The sequence below is a fragment of the Hypomesus nipponensis genome, chromosome 10, assembly GCF_054491055.1.
Source record: "Hypomesus nipponensis isolate SF chromosome 10, ASM5449105v1, whole genome shotgun sequence".
Taxonomy (NCBI): Eukaryota; Metazoa; Chordata; class Actinopteri; order Osmeriformes; family Osmeridae; genus Hypomesus; species Hypomesus nipponensis.
The window spans coordinates 18,455,866-18,475,536 of record NC_140370.1 but is presented as its reverse complement, the minus strand read 5'-3'; the positions used below and the strand labels follow the sequence as shown (position 1 = coordinate 18,475,536).

At 46.8% G+C, this 19,671-nt stretch overlaps 1 protein-coding gene across 1 annotated transcript; it reads left to right on the top strand.

The window, feature by feature from the left end:
• The first annotated feature begins 1,710 nt into the window (after nt 1-1,710).
• LOC146272183 (3',5'-cyclic-AMP phosphodiesterase 4D-like) lies at nt 1,711-18,030 on the top strand. Its single transcript, XM_084706654.1, has 13 exons — nt 1,711-1,747; nt 2,528-2,601; nt 3,656-3,705; nt 5,295-5,422; nt 7,890-7,983; nt 8,101-8,318; nt 13,132-13,230; nt 13,323-13,484; nt 13,671-13,770; nt 13,887-14,041; nt 14,160-14,282; nt 14,376-14,558; nt 14,868-18,030. The coding sequence occupies exons 2-13, from the start codon at nt 2,567-2,569 to the stop codon at nt 15,213-15,215; spliced, it is 1,695 nt and encodes a 564-aa protein (XP_084562780.1). The 5' UTR covers nt 1,711-1,747; nt 2,528-2,566; the 3' UTR covers nt 15,216-18,030.
• Nucleotides 18,031-19,671: the final 1,641 nt, after the last annotated feature.

The window sequence follows — 19,671 nt, the reverse complement described above, 5'->3', positions numbered from 1 at the left end:
TAAATAAGTAAATAAAAAAGTGAGAGAAACATCTCAAGGTATTGAGAGAGCTGAGGAGCTGGAAGAGGGAAAGCCAGAGCATTTTGTATTATTTTAATGTAAAGCAAAATTAAAGTATTTAATGTTTAAATAGTTTTTCCTTGTCTTCCTTGAGGGTTTAGGTTGGTTGAGGGGCAGTTCTATGGGCGTATGTGAAGCCCTCTGTGACATGCTTGCGTGTAAAAAGGGCTATACAAATAAATTTGATTTGATTTCAAATATCATTTGTTTCAATTTTTTGTGAGCCCTTCTTATTAAACACTGCAAGGCTGAAGCGTGCCGCGCATAAGAAACCAGAAGTGTCTTTATTTATTTAGGGCCGTTACGTGTCTCCGTGCTACCTGTTGCTAAATAAATATTGTCCGCCGTCTCTCACAGCCTTGTGCTACCGCCGCTGCAGCGGTGCTTATTCTGTCTCTACAGTTACGGTGCAGCTCTTCCTCGGTTAGAACCTGGGGTTCTCTCAGCGCGAGACTCTGTCATTAATATGAAGGGTCTCTCTCTCTCTCTCTCTGAACTATAGAGGAAAATGAACTATATAGTGAAGTTTAACTCCCCTCCCCCCTCCCTCCTCCCACAGTTTTGATGTGGAGAATGGTCTGTGTGTGGGTCCCCAGCTGCTCCCAGGTGCTGCTCTGGTCCTGCCAGGCTCCCACAGCCAGCGTCGGGAGTCCTTCCTCTATCGCTCAGACTCCGACCTTTCACCCAAAACATCGTCTCGGAATGCCTCCGCGGCCAGTGACCTGTAAGTCCCGTCTCCTCCCTCTGGTCCTTCCTCCTCCTGCATGTTGCATTGAAACCAGCCAATCAGATGCAGACTCCGGTAGAGTGTGTATAATAAAGCATTTCAAGTTAGTCCCTGTTGTCCTACTCTTCCTCCCTCTCTCTCTTCACACACACACACACAACAATTCTCCATGTACTACCCTCCCCCACACATACACACCCCACCTTGCTCCCTTGCTCCTCCCACCTGAACCCACTTCAGCTCCTGATTGGTCAGTTGCAGGTCACCATCTGTTCCTCTGGAAGAGAGCCTGAAGCACTGGGAGGTCAGCTGGTTGTCTCGGTAAGAGGAGCTCATCCCTGAACCCTGATCCCTTGACCCCTGACCGTTACATTTCCTGGTCCTGTTTCCTTACTGTCAAGGTTATTAAGCCCTGACTCCCCTTGCCACCCCCTCCTGCCCCCCCCTCCCCCATTTCTTTATGCACAGGTCCATACCAGCAGGGTAGATCGCCTTCAACCCACCATCTTTCCCTCATTCCCCCCCTCCTCCTCCCCCTCCCCCCTCCTCCTCCTCCCCCTCCCCCTCCCCCCTCCTCCTCCTCATCCTTCCCCCTCCACCTCCTCGTCCTCCCCCCTCCTCCTCCTCGTCCTCCCCCCTCCTCCTCATCCTTCCCCCTCCACCTCCTCGTCCTCCCCCCCTCCTCCTCCTCGTCCTCCCCCCTCCTCCTCCTCCTCCTCCCCCCTCCTCCTCCCCATCTCCTCCTCCTCCTTATCCCTGGTCCCACTGACAGACTACGGTTGTTGTATTATTTATTGATGAAGAAACAGAGACAGGGAGGTTTTAACTTGCACGTCACACTGTTCTGCAGAGTCAGCATATCATGTGTGTGTGGTTCTGTTGTAATGGCGACCCCCTCTAACTCTGCCTGTTGTCCTCTTCAGACATGGAGAAGAGGTGATTGTTACACCGTTTGCTCAGGTGAGTCTCCGGGTCCAGGTGAGAGACTCTGGATCGCAGATATCTATCTGCTCCCTCACAGAGATCTGCCTGGGTGATTTAACCGTCAACCTTCTAAGTAATAGCCCGATTCCCTAACCGCTCAGCCATCTGACGTGGAGAGATATAGTGTGATCCGGTACAGACATCTAGGGTGATCCAGTAGAAAGATCTAAGGTGATCCAGTAGAGAGATCTAGAGTGATCCAGTAGAGAGATCTAGGGTGATCCAGTAGAGAGATCTAGGGTGATCCAGTAGAAAGATCTAGGGTGATCCAGTAGAGAGATCTAGAGTGATCCAGTAGAAAGATCTAGGGTGACCCAGTAGAAAGATCTAAGGTGATCCAGTAGAGAGATCTAGGGTGATCCAGTAGAGAGATCTAGGGTGATCCAGTAGAAAGATCTAGGGTGATCCAGTAGAGAGATCTAGAGTGATCCAGTAGAGAGATCTAGGGTGATCCAGTAGAAAGATCTAAGGTGATCCAGTAGAGAGATCTAGAGTGATCCAGTAGAGAGATCTAGGGTGATCCAGTAGAAAGATCTAAGGTGATCCAGTAGAGAGATCTAGGGTGATCCAGTAGAGAGATCTAAGGTGATCCAGTAGAGAGATCTAGGGTGATCCAGTAGAGATATCTAGAGTGATCCAGTAGAAAGATCTAGGGTGATCCAGTAGAAAGATCTAGGGTGATCCAGTAGAGAGATCTAAGGTGATCCCGTAGAGAGATCTAAGGTGATCCAGCACAGTAACATCTGCCCCCTGCAGGTCCTGTCCAGCCTGAGGACGGTGAGGAGCAACTTTGCAATGATAACCGACCAGCAGGACCGGTCTGCAAGCAAGTAGGTTCCTTTCTTTTCATCTCTCTTCATCTCTCCTCTCTCTTCATCTCTCTACATCTCCTTCTCCTTTGTCCTAAATGTTGTGGATAAAGATGTACAGATATGTAGATGTGTAGATGTTAGTGCTGTCAGTTTAACGCGTTATTAACGGCGTTAACGCAAACCCAAATTAACGGCGTCAATTTTCTTATCGCGCGATTAACGCTCTTTTTGGCCTTGCAGACTTTGTAGTTTTTTTCACATGCTGTTGCAACAATTACCGACTTTAGAAAAACTACAACACTACACCGGATCTAGCTAGACCGGAAACAAAACAACAGGCGCGCCACAAACACAGCCGGCTAAAGAGAAACAAACACTTGTTTGGCTTGCGAGCCGGCTAAAGAGTAGTAGCAGAGCCCGTTTACGGATAGTAGACATTCTCTTGTAGTAGGCTAACGTTACGTTTTGAGTGGATGGCGAGTGCGAGATGCCGAAATGGATGCCAATAAGATTCTGAATGGAGAGTTTACTTTTAAAAAGTTGCCAAATGGTTCCATTGACAAGACCAGTGATCTGTGTGTTTTGTCGTTGTAAACTGAGCTATCATTGCAGCACGTCCAGTCTGAAATACCACTTGATGGCCAAGCACACAGCTGATGCGAATTCTCCGCCCCCTCGTCAAAGCCAGGCGATTGCAATGTTGTTTTCAATAACAAAAATATTGGCACGAAGCAATCCGAACCACTTTTCCATGTTGATAAGAGCATTAAAATTTGAAAAAAATAATGTGACAAAAAGAAATCAAGGGACATTGAGAATAGATTAAAATGTGCGATAAATTATGATTAATCGTGAGTTAACTATGACATTAATGCGATTAATCGCGATTAAATATTTTAATCGTTTGACAGCACTAGTAGATGTATGTACATATATCTAACTAGAACTGTTACATACTTGAGGAGCGAGTTTCACGGTTCTAACTCCGTTACATATAGCTGAGTAAATGTATGTATGTATATATATATATATATATATATATATATAGCTGACTAGATGTGTGTGTCAACAGGAGGCCACCAGGCAGCAACCCTCCCTCCATGTTCAAGACCAGCCTGGCAGGTAGCTGTTGCTCGCACAGGCCTGCACTGGTGTTGTGCTCGTGTTCCGGTCATGTTGTGGTCGTGGTGGGGTAGTGTTGGGGTGGTGTTGTGGTCGTGGTGGGGTAGTGTTGGGGTGGTGTTGGGGTGGTGTTGTGGTCGTGGTGGGGTAGTGTTGGGGTGGTGTTGTGGTCGTGGTGGGGTGGTGTTGTGGTCATGTTGCGGTGATGTTGTGAAATGTTGGGGTGGTGTTGCGGTGATGTTGTGGTCTTGTTGGGGTGGTGCTGTGGTGGTGTTGGGGTGGTGTTGTGGTCGTGTTGGGGTGGTGTTGTGGTCATGTTGCGGTGATGTTGTGAAATGTTGGGGTGGTGTTGGGGTGGTGTTGCGGTGATGTTGTGGTCTTGTTGGGGTGGTGCTGAGGTCGTGTTGCGGTGATGTGGTGGTCTTGTTGGGGTGGTGTTGCGGTGATGTTGTGGTCTTGTTGGGGTGGTGTTGGGGTGGTGTTGCGGTTGTGTTGCGGTGATGTAATGGTCTTGTTGGGGTGGTGTTGTGGTCGTGTTGTGGTCATGTTGCGGTGATGTTGTGGTCTTGTTGGGGTGGTGTTGGGGTGGTGTTGTGGTCGTGTTGCGGTGATGTGGTGGTCTTGTTGGGGTGGTGTTGGGGTCGTGTTGCGGTGATGTTGTGGTCTTGTTGGGGTGGTGTTGGGGTGGTGTTGCGGTGATGTTGTGGTCTTGTTGGGGTGGTGTTGGGGTGGTGTTGTGGTCATGTTGCGGTGATGTTGCGGTGATGTGGTGGTCTTGTTGGGGTCGTGTTGTGGTCGTGTTGCGGTGATGTTGTGGTCTTGTTGGGGTGGTGTTGGGGTGGTGTTGTGGTCATGTTGCGGTGATGTGATGGTCTTGTTGGGGTGGTGTTGTGGTCGTGTTGCGGTGATGTTGCGGTGATGTGGTGGTCTTGTTGGGGTCGTGTTGTGGTCGTGTTGCGGTGATGTGGTGGTCTTGTTGGGGTGGTGTTGGGGTGGTGTTGGGGTGGTGTTGTGGTCGTGTTGCGGTGATGTGGTGGTCTTGTTGGGGTGGTGTTGGGGTGGTGTTGTGGTCGTGTTGCGGTGATGTGGTGGTCTTGTTGGGGTGGTGTTGGGGTGGTGTTGTGGTCGTGTTGCGGTGATGTTGCGGTGATGTGGTGGTCTTGTTGGGGTCGTGTTGTGGTCGTGTTGCGGTGATGTGGTGGTCTTGTTGGGGTGGTGTTGGGGTCGTGTTGTGGTCGTGTTGCGGTGATGTGGTGGTCTTGTTGGGGTGGTGTTGGGGTGGTGTTGGGGTGGTGTTGGGGTGGTGTTGTGGTCGTGTTGCGGTGATGTGGTGGTCTTGTTGGGGTGGTGTTGGGGTGGTGTTGTGGTCGTGTTGCGGTGATGTGGTGGTCTTGTTGGGGTGGTGTTGGGGTGGTGTTGTGGTCATGTTGCGGTGATGTGGTGGTCTCGTTGGGGTGGTGTTGCGGTGATGTTGCGGTGATGTGGTGGTCTTGTTGGGGTCGTGTTGTGGTCGTGTTGCGGTGATGTGGTGGTCTTGTTGGGGTGGTGTTGTGGTCATGTTGCGGTGATGTGGTGTTTGTGTTGCGGAGGAGCCCCATCAGCAGCGGAGCCCCATCAGCAGCTGGCTGTAGAGACCCTGGATGAGCTGGACTGGTGTCTGGAGCAGCTGGAGACTCTGAAGACCAGGCACTCAGTCAGTGAGATGGCTTCCAACAAGGTACGCACACACTCACACACACTCACACACACATGAGGTTTTGTGTTTAAAGTTTGAGAAAGTGGGTGAGTGTTTCAAGAAATGGGTTTTAGCTATCCTGAAAAACTGTAATGGTGAACCCCCTCTTGATGCTGCCCGAGGCGGATGCCTATGTGGCATAACCCTATGCCCACCCTAACCCTATGCCCACCCTAACCCTATGCCCACCCTAACCCTATGCCCACCCTAACCCTATGCCCACCCTAACCCTATGCCCACCCTAACCCTAACCCTATGCCCACCCTAACCCTAACCCTATGCCCACCCTAACCCTATGCCCACCCTAACCCTAACCCTATGCCCACCCTAACCCTAACCCTATGCCCATCCTAACCCTAACCCTATGCCCATCCTAACCGTATGCCCATCCTAACCCTAACCCTATGCCCATCCTAGCCCTAACCCTATGCCCACCCTAACCCTAGGACCGGCCCTGCACGCATGCATAAACAATGTCAGCTCGTGCAGCCCAGCACCTTCAAGTATATGATCTACTTTCTATAAAACAGTTGTCCAACAAATCTCATGAGATTTACATTTCTGTCAAGATAATTCTGTCATAAGGTGTCTGACCAGGGCCCCATTCGTCATAAGGGTTGAAGCTAATGCTGGGGACACACTACCTTCCGACAATCCTAGGTAGCGTCCTGATTATCTTGACGGTTCTACAGATTATTTTATCAGATGTTCCCTTGGTGTGAGGTGTGTCAAGAGTGACCGAATCTGCTCGGAAGGACGTCGGAGGTGCCCCAATAGCGAATCCTAAATATTCAACATGTTGAATATTCAACGTGTTGAATATTTGCAATCAGAAATCCTGATGTGTGGGGGGAACACCGAGGACACACGCCGAGTTTATCACGTGAAACGAAACAATATCCAATCAGAAATCCATTATACGTCATCCTTCAGACTCTGATTTTACGGAGATTCACGATATCGAATCTTCCAAATGTATTTTTTACACGTTTTTGTGGGGTAATGTTCACCTCAACCACCTTTAAATAACAACCAGTAATTATTATTTGCCACCAACAACGAGCAGCATTCTTGTAAATATAGATAAGAAAAAAAGATAGGCACACACACAGGAAATATAAGATGTAGTCTATAGACTACATCTTATATTTCCTGGTGTGTGTGCCTATCTTTTTTTCTTATCTATATTTAAATAAGAAAAAAATATAGATACAGGCCAGGTTCTTGCCAGCTATGGAAGGGTGGGCTGTGGAGATAAAAAAAAAAGATTTCTGATTTAACTCTTAATAACTCGAGACAACTATCATCTCAATATTTACCACACACGTGTAATTAGTGATCTCCGATTTGGCGTATATATGGCACGCAAAATAGATGTGAAAACCTGTGTCATAGATGATAGATACGCAGACAGTGGCGGTTCTAGCACATTTGGCACCCCGGGCGTGTCGTCCCTCCCCCCCCCCCATCACAGTAAACGGAACAACTCTCACGAACACAATCGTAATACCTTTTTTTGCCAGCAGAGGCCGCCAAACACAAAATGCGGAAAAAGCTGCCCCTCTCGGCGGAAAATGCCGCCCCTAACTTTGTTTGGGTTGGTGGAGCGGACGCCAAGCCGACTGCCGAGTCTTCTGCCTCTTTGTTAGGCTGTCACTCACAATTCCCACCTCTGAGTTGAAGCCACGCCTCCTACGCAAAATCGGGGACAAAAGTTAAAAAAAAATAAAAATAAAACTCAAACTGAAAAAAAAACCCTGAAACTCGAAAAAAAAAAACTGAAACACAAAGAAAAAAATGGAAGCCGTAAAAAAAAGTTTTGAATCTGAAAACATGAAATGTGAAACTGTGAAAATATGAAAGTGAAAAATTAAAATTACTAACTTATTCAAAATGATTCCAAAATGTTATCGAAATTTTATTCAACCTGAAAAAAAAATAAGTACACTTATTTTTTCTTTGAATACATGGTTTTATTTTTCAAGTTTTCGCCCAAAACGTACATTTTCAATGTCAAACTTTAGTTTTTCGACTAAAGACGCGGGTTATAAACAACCTGATTCAGCCAAGCTTCTCAACCACGCCCACTCCAGACCTAATGCTCCAATCAGTTGATCTCCCCCACCCCCACCGTGGCTGCAGCAAGCAGCTGATTGGCTGCTGTAGTTGCGTGGGACAGTACTCGTGGTGTCTTGTGTTTACACACGCAAAGTAGTGATGATCAGTAGCTGATCAGTCCTCCGATGACACTCTTTCGGTATTTCGGGAAACAGCACCGATACAGTCAGAGTCCGAGCTCGCTAGTTAGAGAACGCCGCGCGGATTTCGCGGTCTTCGTGCAGTAGTAACCATGACTTCGGCGAGCAGGATGAGCACCACGGTGCTTCAACTGACACAAACAATGATCATGTTGTGTAATTGTTGTTGTTGACTTTTGTTGTTGTTTCAGTTCAAGAGGATGCTGAATAGAGAGCTAACTCAGCTGTCAGAGACCAGTCGCTCAGGAAACCAGGTGTCAGAGTTCATCTCCAGCACCTTCCTGGGTAGGTTTTCCCTTTCTCCCTCCTCCTTTCCTCTCCTCTTTCCTCTAACCCTCCTCCCTTCCTCTCCTCTAACCCTCCTTCCCCTCTCCTCTCTCCTCTCCCCCTCCTGCCATACAGAGAAGCAGCATGACATGGACGTCCCAATCGAGGAGGAGAAGCAGCCCATGTCCCAGATCAGCGTGGTGAAGAAACCCAGCCTCGCTCCCAGCCTCACCCCCAGCCTCGCTCCCAGCCTCGCTCCCAGCCTCACCCCCAGCCTCACCCCCAGCCTCGTCCCCGGCCTTGTCCTCCCTCGCTTTGGGGTGTGCTCCGGCCAGGAGGACCTGCTCGCCAAGGTAGGTTCTGGATTAGAACAGGTAGGGTCTGGATCAGACCAGGGGCCTGTACTATGAATCAAGATCAACATGCTCTAGATTACTTTCAATTACCCGGCTACACGAAGCGTAACAATCGCAATCACGATAAACGGTATCACAACGGCGGTTATCAACTCTCTACCTCAACCCAGATCTTTCCAGTCTAGAGACGTGCGCGTTCACATAAAAGGGTGGTGTTTGCACCGTATGTCCAATTACAAACATGGACAAAACAAGAGCCGCATATTTCATGGAGGAGGAGCGGACAATAATCTTACAAACTTTGTCTACTCCTCCTGCGTGAAATATTGTAATACAAACATATCAGGAATACAGACATATAATCATATAAACAGGCAAAAGTCAACGAAGTCGCTGCTGCCAAGCTGGCAGAAAATAGAAGACGCTGTCGCTGTAAATGCGTAAGCTACATGACTTATGGATATCACTGCCCCAGGCACAGGATGTGACCATAATTACACGTGTGCATTCCATAGCATTAAACTTGTTGCTGTATTATTTTAGTTGCAACCCTGGCAGTGGCAAACGATCGTGGGAGCAAATAAAAAATACATATAAAAACATAATTCAAAATGGTAAGTAGCAGTAGGCATACTTGCACATATTTTAAGGCCAACAAGTAGGCCTACAAGGCTGAATTGCCTGAGTCAGTCCCTTTTGTAGGATATTGGTATAGGTACAAAGGGCCTGTAGAACAATACAATTGCTTCCATTCAAAGGGAAGAAAAATTCGACAAAGAAAACTGGGGTTGCCCTCCTCCACAGGACTTCACTCCTGCTGAAGAGCTGGCCCTCTCCAGCTATCAGGGTCGCCCCCTGATGGAAGGACTGGAAGGGGGCGTGTCTTTAGTCCCTGGTGGCAGCAGCTCAAGTAATCTATGAGACCATTTTCCTTCCGCAATTATTGATGAATATTGTAGGAGTGAAATGTATTACTGTTTTTTGCAGTGACAGGAAATACAGTGATGTTGCTGCCACCACCCACTGTTGTCCCACTGTGCCATACAGAGGTAACAGTGAAACTAATTGTCATACGACAGTATGTATGCCATCTGTGGTTGCTGAATATTGATCAAATATACCATTTACTTTCTCAAGTGGAGGTCCTAGATGGTCAGGATACTGTGTCTGCCTGCTCAGAGAGCACTTTGGGAGTACACTTTTGAGTTGTTTTACCACTTGCAACACAGATGGTGAGAGTGTCTGAACGTGTGACTGTGATTGAAGTGTCTGTAATGACTTGCTAATGGTGGTGGTCTGAACACGAGACACAAGTCCTAAAAGTGCTCATTTCAAATATGACTCAATTGATTAAATTGCTATGGTGTTAAACTCAGCAGGAATAGGAACTTCTTCCTCCCCCTGAGCCTAGGGCCTCCACTTCAAGGCCAAGACAAAGACACAAGGTATAAGCAAGGAATCTTGAAACACAGTAGTCACCAGTGGACACCTTTAACTTTCTCCAAGTGTGCCTTGCAAAGGGACAATGTTCTTTGTTTCAGGTTGCAGCAGACAATGTGAGGGGCCCTGAATAAAACAACGCTGGAGATAGAAAAACTGGAATATGAGAAGAGATACTAAATGACTGAATGAATGTCCCTAAACTTTTGAGTCTTTAGTGGGGGTTTTCACAATTTCTTTCTTTCAATGTCCTATTTATTCTTTTTGAAAAATTCTATAAAAGTGAATGAAACATCCGAATTCAATAAAAGTAGTAAAATGATCATTTATTTAACTTGTGAAGAGCATTGTACGGTACCATACACATTGTTCATTTTGGTTTGAAATGTTTTGGTTGAAGGAAACCCACATTTCTGATATGGAAATAATTAGAAAATGGGTCAAAGCAACCCAAGGACAACTGAAGGGGTAAGGGGAGACACCCCAGTGAACCAGTGAATAGGAATAACATGAACACAGGGCCGGCCAAAGGCACACTACTGGTCTGGAGCTGTGGTTAATCTACAAGTATTTTCAAGTGGCTCTTTAGCTACGATGGTTTCGGGAAACGGCCCGTACAACTAAGATCCATCGTACGATGGACTCTACGATCAACTTGGGCTTACGATGCTTTCGGGAAACGTAGCCCTGGCTTGTAGCCCCGTTGCTGTAAGATGCTTCGAATTTGCCCATTCTCATCTGATCACCCTGGTTTGCAGAGGTGCACACACATAATAATTTCAATGAGGGGAAAGGCGGATATCGCGAGCCATAACACCAACAGCATAACGGTTATCCAAATAACAAAGAAGGGTACAACACTGGCGTTACAGCGTTTGTATTCACACACACACACTTGATGCCATCTACCTTTACATTAGCAACAGTAACTCAGCTGTCAGCAGCAGAGCTAATGTTACAGCCACAGGATAGCAAGCTAGGTTCCCTTACAAAAACCAAGTATATGTAACTATACTAAAATATGGATAGTACACTTTAGTTCACTTTTGATATACTTTTAAGTATGCTTTGAAAATAGTTCACTTTTGTAAGAAGTATACTAAGAAAAAAGTTCACTTTTTTGATGTACTTTTAAGTATGCTTTGAAAATAGTTCACTTTAGATATACTTTTAAGATGTATGCTTAGAAACAGAAAATGGTATACATTTCTTTTGGAGTAGGATGTACGATTTCTATTATTATACAGCAAAAACAGTCCAAATAATTTTTAAGTACATTACAGGCTAAATTTCATGTCATCTCATTCTAATTATTCATGTCTACGAAAATGTATTATGCATTGCACATTGAATCGTTTTTTGTTACTGAAGCTGTAACCTTAATTACTGCTAAAACAGCCCTATACAGTACTCTTATACTAATAATTATCACTTGGAGTATTAATGGAAAAAAACGAAAAAGCTACTTGAGAATTTGAAGGTTATACTGTCAAACTGACTGAAGAACGAAACAACGACGTGAAATAATTAAGATAGTGTGGCTCATTGTCTAGTCAATTCCCATGATGCAAGGCGGTAAATTGTGTTAAAATGTGCTGATAAGTTTGCCGTATGTTCAAAATACAAATGTAACTTCATGAATTTCGTTTTTTAAATGTGTCTGCTTAGAATGAAGTGTTTTGTTCCGCGGTAATTGTCATTGTTGTGCTGGTTTACCATTGTAACCATGAGTTAAATGACTGTTACGTTTAATCAGAAGAACTGGATTCGTACAAATGCAATGTCTGTGTAGTCAGTCGCTCATTATGAAAATCTATAGTGTGGGTATTAGAGGGCCTCCGATCTTGCCATATGATACAAGATCAGAGGGGCCCCTATACATTATAATTCTCTAGTAAATCATAGTAAAATTAGATTTATCAAGCCTACTTTTAAGGTACTTATAATAATTGAAAGTGTATTTGAAAATATTACCCATATTATACTTTGAGGCTCTTAAGGAAGTATACTTAGTGAACTGAAAGTGCACTACACAGGTTACTTTAGAGTATTCCAAAGTATACTTTGAAGTACTTTAGGAAGTATACTTGATGAACTGAAAGTGCACTACACAGGTTACTTTACAGTTTTCAAAAGTAAACCTTGAAATACACTATAAGTGTACTTTAAAGTGTACTAAATGACCTAAAAAGTGGGCCAATTCAGTTTACTTAGTAAAAAAATAGTATATAAATAAGTACACTGCTAGTATACTTTAAGTAACATGATAATAGTATACTTTTTATAGTAAGTATACTTACAAAATAAACTTAAAGTATATTTCTTTTTTGTAAGGGTTACCATATACAGTAAAGCAACAAAATGATATAGCGTTAGCTAACTTAGGCCTACTTGTCTAAGGTTTGTAGCTTGACCAAGGAGAGTTAGTAATGATCCAGAATTTAATTTCAGCAAGGCCAGCTTTGTGTTGGCTCAAGTTGAGGAAACAGTAGTGGCTGAAATGTTTGGCGCAGACATACAAAACTTTGGAAAGTTGTGTCGGCGCATTTCAAGTGAAAATAAAATAAAGATACTGGCTGTGCAGAGGCTTGGATGAAGGAACTAAAAAAATACTTTTTGTTGTGTTGTTTTGATTTGTACATCCAAAAACTGAGCAACTGTTATGCTTCGTTCGTTTGCTAGCCATGATGTCTCTCCAGGAAAAACCGATATCGCACTTGCCTTCGCACGATTGTAGCTCAGTTTTTCATGGGCGGGACAGATTATCTGGCTCCTTGTGACGTCACAAGCAGCAGATTTTCAAACAGAGCGTTTGAGCCTTCATTTTCTCTAAGGCAGAGAAGAACACCCAGGGCTTGATTCACACCTATCGAAAATTCTAGCCACTGGGGGACCAAAGGCAGGCTAGGGGAACTCATTCATGTTAAATAACCTCCTAAAGTCAAGTTTTCACGTCACGTGACCTTTAATGTATGCACCTTCCTGCCAAAACAAATTGCTTGTCTGTGCAAACTTTCATGGCGATTATAAACCTTTCTGATTCTGATGTTCTGGCTCTTCTGAGCGCAGTTCTCACAATCCGCGCACCAAGCTCCACAGGATCTTCTATGAACGGTGCCGCCATTATTCTCAAGAATGAGTTAGTGGGAGGGGCTTTTATACCGGTTGATCTCTGATCTCCAACTTAACCTGCTTCTGACCAGGTTAGGCGTTCAGCATGTGTTACCATCGCGATCTGCCCTGGTAACAAGTGATCCAGCATCGTAGTACAGAAAACCCTGGGTTGAACTTGAAGTTACCTCGCTAATGCCAAATCTTCGTAGTACAGGCCCCATGTGTGGTCTCCAAGATGACGTGTCCTTTCCTCCAGGAGCTGGAGGGGATTAGTCGCTGGGGCGTGGACATCTTCAAGATCTCAAAGTACTCCGGCTGTCGCCCCCTCACCGTCACCATGGAGACCATCTTCCAGGTCTGCTCTCAACCCTCCCTCACCCCTCCAGGTCTGCCCTCACCCCTCCTTCCTCCCCTCCCTCACCCCTGTGTGTGTGTGTGTGTGTGAAGGAGAGGAGCCTGCTGAAGTCGTTCCAGATCCCACCCTCCAGCCTGCTGAGCTTCCTGCTGATGCTGGAGCAGCAGTATTCCTCCACCTCCTACCACAACAACATCCACGCTGCGGACGTGGTCCAGTCCACACACGTGCTGCTGTCCAGCCCTGCACTGGAGGTACACACCACACACACCACACACTCATACTCACAGACATATACACACCTAAACCTGTGTGTGTGTATATGGTGTGTGGTGTGTGTGTATATGGTGTGTGTATATGGTGTGTGTATGGTGTGTGTATACGGTGTGTGGTGTGTGTGTATATGGTGTGTGTATATGGTGTGTGTGTGTGTGTGTCAGGGTGTGTTTACTGATCTAGAGATCCTGGCTGCTCTGTTTGCTGCTGCCATCCATGATGTTGACCACCCTGGAGTCTCCAACCAGTTCCTCATCAACACCAGTGAGTTCACAAACACATACACACACACTCACACACAAATCTCCCCTATTCTCATTCTAATATCTGCCAGTAAAATAAATGATCCATGCGTGTTTGCACTGTGTGTGTGTGTGCAGACTCGGAGCTGGCCCTCATGTATAACGACTCGTCGGTCCTGGAGAACCACCACCTGGCAGTGGGCTTCAGGCTGCTGCAGGAGCCCAGCTGTGACATCTTCCAGAACCTTCCCAAGAAGCAGAGACAGTCCCTCCGCAAACTGGTCATCGACATGGTGAGACGCTCTCACACACACAGATACTGACTGCTCTCTGGTGTGCTGTGTGTGGTGTTTATGTGTGTGCTGGATGTATGTGTTTGTGTGCTGTGTGTGTGTGTGTGTGTGTGTGTAGGTCTTAGCTACAGACATGTCCAAGCACATGACCCTGCTGGCTGATCTGAAGACCATGGTGGAGACCAAGAAAGTGACCAGCTCAGGAGAGCTCCTATTGGACAACTACTCCGACCGCATCCAGGTAGCCAGAAACACAAACATCACTTATTGGTTTCTACCTCTCACCTCTCTCACCAGACTGGGATAGTCTACTGAACTACATGTGTGTGTGCAGGTCCTCCAGAACATGGTGCACTGTGCAGACCTCAGTAACCCCACCAAGCCCCTGCAGCTGTACCGCCGCTGGACAGAGCGCATCATGCAGGAGTTCTTCCTTCAGGGGGACCGAGAGAGGGAGCGGGGCATGGACATCAGCCCCATGTGTGACAAACACAATGCCTCCGTCGAGAAGAACCAGGTCAACTCTACTTCTCCTTCTCTCTCTCTCGGTCTCTCCCTCTGTCTCTCTCCCTCCCAGTGTCTCTACCTGTCTCCCTCTCTCCCTTCCCCTCTCTCTCAACCCACTGTCATCCTCCTCTCCTCTCTTCTCCCCTCCTCTCCAGGTGGGGTTTATAGACTACATCTCTCTGTCATCCTCTTCTCCTCTCTTCTCCCCTCCTCTCCAGGTTGGGTTTATAGACTACATCTCTCTGTCATCCTCTTCTCCTCTCTTCTCCTCTCCTCTCCAGGTGGGGTTTATAGACTACATCTCTCTTCTTCTCTCCAGGTGGGGTTCATAGACTACATCGTGCACCCCCTGTGGGAGACGTGGGCAGACCTGGTGCACCCAGATGCCCAGGAGCTCCTGGACACCCTGGAGGACAACCGGGAGTGGTACCTGAGCATGGTGCCCCATAGCCCCACGATGGAGGAGGAGGGGGAGGAGTCAGAGCAGGAGACCCCGCCCCTTGAGGGGGAGGAGCCTGGTGTGACGGACAGCAGATGCCATCTTGGCGGCACTCACCGCCTGCCCCCTACAACATCCGTGTTGCTAGGGGCTGTGAGGACCTTGTCAACAGACTGGGAGGAGGGGGAGGGTAGTGGGGGTGTGACCTGCACAAGAACTGGAACATAACCCCAGAACCCTGTCCCTGTTTAGACATTCCGGAGGGAGGAAGGAAAGGAGGAAGGGAGGATTGATGGAAATGTGAGGAAATGTGTTTTCGTACTGCCAACCACTTTCTGGAGGAAGTGATGTTCCACTAGCTCCACAGTGCCCTTAGTGGCTCTGAGCCAAACTGCAATACTCAGAATCCCCCAGTCCTGCTCCACTTCCTCTTCCTGTGCTGGGGACAGGTGAGCTCAGTCTTCCCCCTGGTGGATGGTGGGGGAGATGCAGCCACAATGACACACTAAAGCTTTACAAAGGAACGATTAAGAGAGTGAAATCTGGTGTTCACCTTAACCCCATAACGAGCACTTAAGCTAAGAATCACCTATTTGTGTGTAAGTTTATTTAATCTAATCTTACATCTGTTTTTTTACTGTAAACCTGCTTTTTCTTCACCTGTCTAATTTCCACCCTCAACTCCAGGCTCTTTACATTGTAGCCCACAGCCAATTACCACCCTGCTACTAAGGGCTAGAGTCAATCACCACCCTGCTACTAAGGGCTAGAGTCAATCACCACCCTGCTACTAAGGGCTAGAGCCAATCACCACCCTGCTACTAAGGGCTAGAGCCAATCACCACCCTGCTAGGAGGTGACCAGTAGGAAGCGCTGCAGAACAACCATCCTGCTTCCATCGACCTTCAGGTTGATGAATAATAACAATATTCAATTAACAGACACTTTAATAATAGTAAAGATGTGTTAGTTTAGCAGATGCTTTACACAGGGTACACAGGGGATTTGAACCTGCAACCTCTTGATCTGTAGTTAAACTCTTTACGACTGAGCTGGTGACATGGACAAACATTACAAACATTACATTTATAAAGCAACTGAAAAACAAGAAGCACTGTCCATTATGAAAGTTTCATATTGTTATTGTTGGTGTTGTGTGCCTGTCCCATGATGCCGAGGGGCGGTGTGTGTGTGTGTGCTAGATGGAGGGGTCGATGCGGGGCAGCGTTGCCATGGCAGCAGAACGCTAGGCTACTGTACTTTCCACTCTGCCCCCAGGACAGTTTCCATCAGCCTGACAGCATGTCATGTGACCCTGCCCCCCCTCTCTCTCTCCTCCCTCCCCCTCCCTCTCTCCCAACCCCCCTCCTCTAACACTTTATCATCTCTCCTCAAGCTCACCCACCCTCTCTCTCAAACACACTCCCCCTTCTCTCTCCTCACTGTCTCTGTGTTAACATGTTGTGAAAGGTGAGACCTGTATGTACAGAAAACCAAAGCACTTTATATGGTAAAGCTCTTCACCTTCCTCTGTGTGTGTGTTTGTGGTGTTTTGGGTTCTGTGGTTAATTAATAGCACAGGCTGGACCACTGCCGCTTAAATCTTGTTACGGGAGATGAATAGTTCTATAAAGGTATGTTTCCAAAGCTGCATGCAGCGTGTTACAGCATCAGGATCATCTGGTTTAGCTTCAGCTGACTGACTGGAAGACCAGGGGCGCCGCCAGGAATTTTGGGCCCCATGAAAAAGAAAATATATATTTATATTTTTTGACGATTTCTATTCGTTTTTCTATTTTTTGGGGCCCCTGTCAGTCAGGGGCCCTTAGAATCGTCCTAGCTTTCCCCCCCAATACGGCGCCCCTGTGGAAGACTGACTGGCTGACTTTTTGGATGGATGGCTGACTGGGTGACTAGCTGACTGGCTGACTGGCTGGATGGATGGCTGACTAGCTGACTGGCTGGATGGATGGCTGACTAGCTGACTAGCTGACTGGCTGGATGGATGGCTGACTAGCTGACTGGCTGACTGGCTGGATGGATGGCTGACTAGCTGACTGGCTGACTGGCTGGATGGATGGCTGACTAGCTGACTGGCTGACTGGCTGGATGGATGGCTGACTAGCTGACTGGCTGACTGGCTGGATGGATGGCTGACTAGCTGACTGTCTGACTGGCTGGATGGATGGCTGACTAGCTGACTGGCTGACTGGCTGGATGGATGGCTGACTAGCTGACTAGCTGACTAGCTGACTGGCTGACTGGCTGGATGGATGGCTGACTAGCTGACTGGCTGACTGGCTGGATGGATGGCTGACTAGCTGACTGGCTGACTAGCTGACTGGCTGACTAGCTGACTGGCTGACTGGCTGGATGGATGGCTGACTAGCTGACTGGCTGACTAGCTGGCTGGCTGACTGGCTGACTGGCTGACTGGCTGACTAGCTGACTGGCTGGATGGCTGACTGGCTGACTGGATGGATGGCTGACTGGCTGACTGGCTGACTAGCTGACTGGCTGACTAGCTGACTGGCTGACTGGCTGACTGGCTGACTGGCTGACTGGCTGACTGGCTGACTAGCTGACTGGCTGGATGGCTGACTGGCTGACTGGATGGATGGCTGACTGGCTGACTGGCTGACTAGCTGACTGGCTGACTAGCTGACTGGCTGACTGGCTGGCTGACTGGCTGGATGGTTATTTAAATGATTCTCTCACACCACTCAGATGTTTTACTTACTTTCAACTATGAAGCAAAAACACTTTCAGGTTTCTACAGATAATAAACTATCAGTAGTTAAAGATCAGGACTATTCTCTCCTCTGAGAAATGTTGTTCTTCTCCTCCTCCATGTCCCTGTCCTCCTCTCTCTCCATCTCTCTCTCTCTCTTTGTCCGTCTCTCCCTCTGCTCAGCCTTGACAATCCACCTACAGCCATTTGCTGTAGTCTCTCTCTCTCTCTCTCTCTCTCTCTCTCTCTCTCTCTCTCTCTCTCCCTCTGTCTGTTTGTCTGTAACTTGCCAATAAAATAAACGTTATCATGCTTTGCCTTTCTGTGTTCAGTCAGGCTTACTGTTCAAGTTCAAGTCTTTTATTTGTCAGGTACACAGAACAACACAAGGTCAGACTGGGCACTGAAATTCTTAAGACAAGATAACGCAAGCACCTGGCATAACATAACATATAAGTACACAGAACATAATTTACATCTATGCTGAGCTTAAATAAGTGAAACTTCCTAAATATACAGATAGCAAGAAATAATCGCCTATACTAACCCTAGTTAGCCTGACGTTGTCATACTCATAATTCTAGTCAGAATATGAGTCTGAAAACTCTCCGTTGGGCTGTGACTACGGGGCGTGTTTCAACCGAACTCGTAAAACAAATGCCTCTACGCTCAATTGGATAGACCTACAACCAATCAGAGCAACGTAATATGTGGTTTGTTGAAAACGAATTCAACCCAAGGGCTCTTTTGTGACGTTGTTGATTACGTTACTGTTGATCATCTGTCCATCATCGTATAAAGCCCGCCCTGGCAATTTCATTGGTCCGTCCCAATCCTGGTTTTATGTAGTTGTTCCCAATACAAGACCCTCCAGACCCAACTTCCCGACCAAATTTATTTGTGGGCGGGGAGAAGTTGGGCTGGCAGCCAGGCCAAACCCTAATACTAAAACTTCCTAAATTACAGATAACAATAAATAATACAATAGTATAATACTAACTACTTACTAACCTGACCGTTCGGTCATGCCGGGAAATATCAAACCTCGGCTTTGCCATATCAGCCTCAGTTTGATATTTCCCGGCATGACCGAACAGTCAGGTTAGTAAGTAGTTTATTATATGGCATTTTTAGCTTCTTTTCATTTTGTAAACGAAAATAAATGGTACCTCTAGGCTAATTGTAGCTAGCTCTCAAGTCTTCTCACGCTGTGTTTCATGTGTTGCCTAGCAACTCATTACTTTTGATAGAAAGCGGACAACATGGTTCTGCTAAAATGGGTTTAATTTCAACACAAAATAACGACACAAGTGATTAAAAGAGTCTAGTCTTCATCCTCACTTTCGATGACAAATCTTTTCAGCATCATCTGGATAGTAAAACTCAGCAGCTGACTCGTCGCTCATTTTGAAGATGACGTCAGAGGGCAATACGGAGCCGTATTGACCGCTGAGGAGGGCAATACGCGTCTGGCATGACTCCCCATTAGCCAATCAGAAAGCTCGTACCGTCGTTGCCATATAATAAAATAATATACTAACCCTAAATGCACATAAAACCTATTTCAACCCTATAACCTATTCTAACCTAAGTGGAGTACAGCATAATAGTGCAAAATTGCAGATCAGTGACTATGTCAATGACCATACAGGAGCCTGGTGGCGAGGTACAGTAGTGCAATGTTACTGATATTGCAACCAGTAGCTGAAAGTGACAGTGTATAAGTGACTAGTGTGCAGTAAATCAATGTCCATATCAGTGTCCATTCAGAAGCCTGATGGCCCTTGGGTAGAAACTGTTGTCCAGTCTGCGTGTGCGCGACCGGATGCTGCGGTAACGCCTGCCAGAAGGCAACGGGGTAAAGAGACTGAAGGATGAGTGGGAACAGTCTCTTAGAATCCTGCCGGCTTTCCTTAGGCAACGTGTGTGGTAGGTGTCCTGTAGGGCTGGGAG

Excerpts from the sequence above, each read along its gene's own strand:
- LOC146272183 (XM_084706654.1), top strand. The coding sequence starts at position 2,567 with ATGATAACCGACCAGCAGGACCGGTCTGCAAGCAA. Across the intron at positions 7,984-8,100 it reads CATCTCCAGCACCTTCCTGG|AGAAGCAGCATGACATGGAC; the intron begins GTAGGTTTTCCC and ends CCTGCCATACAG. Across the intron at positions 13,231-13,322 it reads CCATGGAGACCATCTTCCAG|GAGAGGAGCCTGCTGAAGTC; the intron begins GTCTGCTCTCAA and ends GTGTGTGTGAAG.